Raw genomic sequence first — 7,288 nt, 5'->3', positions numbered from 1 at the left:
CCCTCTTGTTCTGTCATAATTTTGTGCCAATGTTAAGTTTTGCTTAGTCTTACGTAACTTTATTACTTTGAGTTGGATTAACTTAAACCATTTGCCGCAATCTGTTTCCTAAAACCATTTAAGTAACAATATAGTTAAGACTTAGTTAGATTTGTTACCTGAACTCAAACTGAATGAGTGGAATAAACTTAAAATCTTTAAGTTGACTTTACTCTTATGATTGACTAAACCAACTCTAAAATTTAAGTGAATTTAACTCAATGCATATGAGTTTAGAGTACTTATACATATTAGTTTTAAAACTTAAATGGTTTGAAGCAATTAGTTTCCTCAAATGGTTTGAGTTACCGCAACTTATCGGGTTTTACAGTGTAGAGTCACTTCAGATCACGACAGTATTGAATGAAATCTCACATAAATTACTTCATTTGTTCATTTAAATTACAATAATTTTTTAAGCTAATTTATGCTATTTAACATAATATATATAAGCATTAATTGTGACTTTTTACTCCAGTGAATATTATATATAATATATATAAATCTAAAAATAAAAGGTGTATATATATATATATATGTATGTATGTATGTCTATAGTGGCTTTTCAGTTCAATTTTAATAATTACAAAATAAAAAATAGTGAAACAGCTTACATAAAGGAAAAGGTCACATGATTGATGTGATTGGCTGTGGACTCAGATCCTCATGTGACAGCTTCGATCAGAATGTTTCAGCATAAACAGTGTTTGCACCTGTTCAGTGTGTGTGTTCTCCATGTGAGCGACGGGCTCGTTCAGGAACCTCACATTAGTCCTGATGAATCCGCCGTGCTGCGGATGCGGGACGTTGCGAGACTCGGGCTCCTGCGGGGCTCTTGCGGGATATTTATGGTTCTGATAGACTCTGAGCGGATCGAGACGCTCCGGCACCGTTTCATCAAAGATCCTGAAGGTGTTTGAACTGCAGATGTAGAGGAGAGAGAGTTAAAACACTAGAGCTTCAGGACACAGTAGAGTTACAGTAACACATACTCACTGGAAACACTCCCAAACCTTCTTTTTCCGAGGCAGACATATTTCTGCATTATGGTACGTTTGCTTTTCCATTGAATTCAGAATAAAGAGGGTTCAGAGCTGTTGGCGACCAGTTGCCATGCAACAGTGACGATACGAAATCTGACACCCACTCAAGAGGCTGCTACTATAAAACAGACAATAGTGCAGAGAAAGAACACAAAATAATAGATATTATGTAATCTGTTTATATAAGAGAGTAGGTCTGCTCTGCTAGCTTAAAAATACTATATTTATTTGGAAATGTTATCATGGTTATACCATTGTGTGTGTGTGTGTGTGTGTGTGTGTGTGTGTGTGTGTGTGTGTGTGTGTTTTTAACAAAGCATACAAAGTATTAATTTATTTGATCAAAAATACAGTAAAAATTGTGAAATATTTTTAAAATGTTAAATATCTGTTTTCTATGTGAATATATTGTAAAGTGTAATTTATATCCTGTAATTAAAGCTGAATTTTCCAGTGTCTTCAGTGTCACATGATCCTTCAAAAATCATTCTAATATGATGATTTGCTGCTTCATATTTTTGTTGAAACCTTGCTACATTTTTTCAGGATTTTTTTGACTAATAGAAAGTACAGCATTTATTTGAAATATTTATTTTTGTAACAATACTGTCACTTTTGATTAATTTAGAGTGTGACTGCTAAATAAAAGTATTAATTTAACCCTTGTGTGGTCTTCGTTTGGGGTGTACACTCAGGGTCTCCACAGACCGCAGGCAACAAAATGTAATTTTGTAACAAAATAATATATATATATTTTTTTTTTTAAACAAATGTAATTTTACTCTGTTTATTAATGTTTTTACTCCACATTTGTGCAGTTTTTGGAGGATTGATCATATTTTCTAAATTTATATAAATAAATTAAAAAATATTTTTTAAAATAGGTTTTTATACAAAAACAGCTTAAATTCACTTTATAAAAGACCCACATTTCTAACTTTCATTCATGGGGATAACATGGATAATTTGACATGGTTTAGTGTGAGATTTTTGCCCATCTTTTGGAAAATGCAGTTTTAAAAGAGTTAAAAAATGATCACTTTATCCAGTATATGCTGCAGAGCTCCACTATTTGCTATTTGACTGACTGAAAGACATCTTTACACAAGTGTTATCAGTTTGATTCATATCTAAATATTATGAAATCACAATCATAACAATAAAAATTACTTTTTGTCAAAGTTTAGTATTTTTTGTACTGAAAAAAATAAGTTTTTCAATATTGTTACATTATGATGAGACCCCACTTAAAAATTGGACAAAATTCATCCTCAAAATTAACATTATTGAAAAACTCATTTTTTTTCAGTACAAAAAACAATTTTTTGTTATAATTGTGATTTCATAATATGTAGATATGAATCCAATTGAAAAAAACTTCTACTGGTAAAAGTGATAATTTTTTTACTTTTAAAACTGCATTTTCCAAAAGATGGGCAAAAATCAAATTATCCATGTTATCCCCATGAATGAAAATTAGAAATGTGGGTCTTTTATTAAGTGAATTTTACATATATGCTGTTTTTGTATAAAAACCTATTTTTTTTAAAAAATATTAATTTATGTCCTCCAAAAACTGCACAAATGTGGAGTAAAAACATTAATAAACAGAGTAAAATTACATTTGTTTTTTTTTAAAAAAAAACAATTATTTTGTTACAAAATTACATTTTGTTGCCTGGGGTCTCTGGAGACCCAAAAGACCGTGAGTGTGACTTTTTTTACACTAACATAAAACAAGATATCACAATTTTTTTTTTTATTTGTAGATCTAGAAAGTGTTAACTACTGTACAAAGTTTCATGCCATTTGGACAAAGAGAACTATCTTTTAAATTTTAGTAAACGTTGTTTGGTGTCCAAAAAGACCCCGAAGACCCTATAAGGGTTAAAAAAAATCATAATGACAGTAATGTAACTTCAAGTACTACATATGTCAATATAAATGTAATATAATGCATATGAGTAAGGTAACTGTCCAGTACTATGGAATAAATCAAAATGTACTGTGAAACTGTGCAGTACTTTTTAATTACAGTCAAATGTTTTCACTTTTTATTATTTTTCATTTGTTCAATTATGACAAAAATATATGTTTTTGTTGAAAATAAAGTCCATGTTTGCATTACTCCTGAAGTGAGCTGAACATGTGTATTCCACAATCACAGTTTTTCCACTACTAAGAAAAAAAAACTCAGTGGAAATCTGAAAACAAACCAGTTTCCTGTTCTTTCACCACTTCCTCTCTGTAATGTGGTCAAACACTCATTAAATGGGGATGTAAATAGATGCACAAACACATTCAAATATTCATTATTTATCTATTTGCACATGTAACCATGTTTTTAACATATATATATATATATATATATATATATATATATATATATATATATATATATATATATATATATATATATATGCTGTGGTTGGATTAAATGTTTGCCCAACCTGCTGGTCAGTTTTATTTAACTCAACTATTGTTTAAAAATGACTGTATTTTTTGCTTAAAATGAACCCAAAATATGTTGGAAATTAAAAACCAGACACATAATTATTAGAGGCAACAATAATATTCAAAAGGTGAGCATTTATTAAAATGCAATTTAACTAAATGTTTATTATTTAGTTATTATTCATTATTAATAAATGTTCATTTCCAGCATATTTTGGGTTCATTTTAAGCAAGAAATACAGTCATTTTTAAACAATAGTTGAGTTAAATATTTTTATATATATAAATACACTCAATGAAATAATTTTACAATACTATTCAGTTTATTTAAAAAATTCATTTTTATTTAACACCATTGTATTATGTGTCTCATTCAAACTGCATCGTGTTAAACTGACTTGAATCAGTTAGTTTTGGCTCAGCTCAATATTTTCATGTTGAAAAACATGTTTCAAATAAGTAGGCCAAAAAAAAAAAAAACATTTGATGCTTGATCAATTGACTTAAATAAATGAAGTTAATCCAACACGATTCCTTTCAATCACTTTACTTAATCCATTTGAGTTGAGACTACATAAAACTAGGATTATATATAATTCTTACTATTAAAAAGAAGCATTCACATTCACAAACAACACAGAAGCATTGTGTCTAGAAGTGAAAAGGGAAAGTCAGATTAAATGTTTAGCAGGCCAACTTTAAATATGTTAAAAGACCTCGGACAAACACGCTTACAGACGGACGGTCAGGAAACCCTGATCCAATCAATCAAACCCCGAGTCCATTAAAACACTGATGACCGCCGCAATCCAACTCCACTTCAAATACAGTAAAAATACAGTAATATTGTGAAATATTATTATAGTTTAAAATAACTGTGAATATATAGCAAAGTGTAATTTATTCAAGTGATCAAAGCTGAATTTTCCAATCTTCAGTGTCACATGATCCTTCAGAAATCATTCTAATATGATGATTTGAAGCTCAAGAAACATTTATGATTATAATCAATGTTGAAAACTGTTTATATGTTTGTGGAAACTGATACATTTTATTTCTCAGGATTCTTTGTTGAATAGAATGTTCAAAAGAACAGCATTTATTTGAAATAGAAACATTTTGTAACATTCTAAATGACACTTTTGATCAATTTAACGGAACTCCACAATCAAATTCCACTTTTGATACAATGTTTCACTAATGTTTCAGTGACATTCAGGCATTTTTAGCATCACTTAAGTTTCCATATACTTGTTGGTCTCAGTGAATCATGGGAAAGTGTTTCTCGAGCTCACTTGCTTCTGGGAAACACAGAGCGATCCCAAACAAAGAGCCCGGCACATTCCATCAGAGGCCCGGATCTGGGATCTATGGAGTCTGACGGATATTGCGATTTCATACAGACTCAGAAGTGATGGCAGCAAACTGTTCCCGGATCAGTCTGAGAGCGGACCGTCTATTCAAAGACTCACTAACCCTCGTTAAGCCTCTGATCTAATCTTGCAACTGTCAGCTAAGAGGATTCCAGCCTCCCTAACCGGCCCACATGCAGATTTGCTGAAGTGAAGCATGCTGGGAGAAAAAGGACACCCTGGGGACTCTGTATTTGTGTCTCTGGGGCAACGTACAATCCGGGAGAGGCTTTGAGCTCGATTCTAAAGACATTATGATGTTAACGATAACTCCAAGTGCATTTGTGACGGACAGAAGCTGACGCTGCACAAAAGCGTCACACGCTGAATTCTGACACGGACGCCACCTTAAGAGAGCTCTGTGAGGGCGGCCAGGTTTTCCATGGAAACAGAACCGCCGGATGCCGTGATTGGTCGATTATGCATAAAGTGAAGATCTCCTGAAAGAGGATAATGTTTGTAGTATCAGAGGACGACTAATATTCATATCAGCCCGTCATACTCATTTAATAAGTGTATAATTTGCAATAAAACAGTCTGTTCAATGTTTTGGTGTATTGATAGAGGTTTATTAGTCTGATAAAAACCTTACATCAAAATAGCTGTTTTTAATGTGGACATATATATATAATTCTATGGAATAATTTGAAAGAAGTCTCTTCTGCTCACCAGTGCTGCATTTATTTGATCAAAAATACAGTAAAAATTGTGGAATATTTTTACAATATAAAACAGCTGTTTTCTGTGTGAATATATAGTAAAATATAATTTATATCCACATGATCCTTCAGAAATCATTCTAATATGATGATTTGCTGCTCAAAAAACATTTATGATTATTATTAATGTTGAAAACAGATTGATACTTTTGTGTGAAACTGTGAAACATTTTATTTTTCAGGATTTTTTGATTAATAGAAAGTTCATTTATTTGAAAATGAATATTTTGTAACATTATAAATGTCTTTACTGTCACTTTTGATCAATTTAATTCATCCTTGATAAATAAAAGTATTATTTTTTCAAAATTTTGAATGGTAGCATATCAGAATGATTTCTGAAGGATCATGTGACACTGAAGACTGGAGTAATGATGCTGAAAATTCAACTTTGATCACAGAAATAAATTATAATTTACAATATATTCACATAGAAAACAGTTATTTTAAATTATAATAATATTTTACAATTTTTACTGTATTTTTGATCAAATAAATGCAGCCCTGCTGAGCAGAAGAGACTTGCTTTCAAAAGCATTAAAAAAATCTTAAAACATATAATATTTTATTTCCATTACATATTGTTTTTATACTTGTAGAATGTTGAGTTTGAATAGACGGATCACATAAATCAGATTGGCAATTCTTAAGTTTGTGCTTTGCTTTGAGGAAGTTACATAAGATCCAACAATTTATTCATATTACAACCCTATATATGCTAATAAATATAAACAGCAAATTACAATGATGGAGTTACGGTTTTGTTCTTCTTCATCTACCAACTATCAGAGTTTGTTGTCTGCCGGTGCCGTGTGATTCAGTAGCGAGTGCCAAATCCACGAATCTCCAGTTTAGAGATGTCTCTTTCGTTGGTGAACTCAGCGCGGTGGATTCGAGAGCTCGGACTGCCCACCTTACTGAGCCAGTACTTCCTGTAGATGACACACACAGAGACAAAACATGTTTGGTCATTTTAATGGTAAAGGACTGTAAAAATGCTACAGTAAAAATCTGTTCATTGGTTAACAGCAAGTTCCCTTAATATATATGGTAAAAAACTGGAAGATCTAACAGGATATTTATGTAATTTTACAGTTAAATGTACAGATTCAGGAAGTAAATACAAACAAAAAACTTAAACTGACATTCCCACAATTCCCTACGGGACACGTTACATTTGATGGTATTTTGTTTCAATAATTATGTTTCTTGCTTCATTCATGTACATTAGGGTTTTATGTTACATTTTATGTTAAATTAAATATTTATTGATTTATTTAGTGCCATGATGGTGGTTTGTATTTGTATGACACTGTTTCAGCTTGTGCAAGAGCGACTTGTGATAAACAAAGTGCATAAGTGCAAAACTAAGAAGGAATATTAACATAATTAAGTAATGACATATACAGTTTTTTACTGTATATTTAAAGTTCAGATCTGTAAAATCTAAAATGTTTCTACCCACCAAAAAGATTCTATATAAAGAGAAATGTCTCAAATTGTTGCATAACACTTTGATGTTTAAAAGGTTATTTCATTTTTTTTTTTTATCTAGTGACAAACTCTTTACGAGCTTTATTTATTAATTAATTAATTGAAATCGATTTTGAACAGTACATAT

General features: G+C 30.9%; 1 protein-coding gene across 3 annotated transcripts in view; it reads right to left on the bottom strand.

Annotated features, from left to right (window-relative positions):
* Positions 1–4,596: 4,596 nt before the first annotated feature.
* Positions 4,597–7,288, bottom strand: part of acyp2 (acylphosphatase 2, muscle type) — a 26,765-nt gene continuing 24,073 nt past the window's right edge. For 2 of the 3 annotated variants that reach the window (XM_048173145.1, XM_048173144.1), the window contains exon 4: positions 6,140–6,599. In XM_048173145.1, coding sequence (XP_048029102.1) covers positions 6,485–6,599 — 115 coding nt within the window. In that variant the 3' untranslated portion in view covers positions 6,140–6,484. Of the gene's footprint in view, positions 5,389–6,139; positions 6,600–7,288 lie in introns of those variants that run through there. The other variant, XR_007182205.1, reaches the window with a different exon arrangement.

Source organism: Megalobrama amblycephala, linkage group LG21, assembly GCF_018812025.1.
Source record: "Megalobrama amblycephala isolate DHTTF-2021 linkage group LG21, ASM1881202v1, whole genome shotgun sequence".
Taxonomy (NCBI): Eukaryota; Metazoa; Chordata; class Actinopteri; order Cypriniformes; family Xenocyprididae; genus Megalobrama; species Megalobrama amblycephala.
The sequence above is the reverse complement of the archived record's forward strand: the minus strand, read 5'-3'. Positions and strand labels throughout refer to the sequence as shown.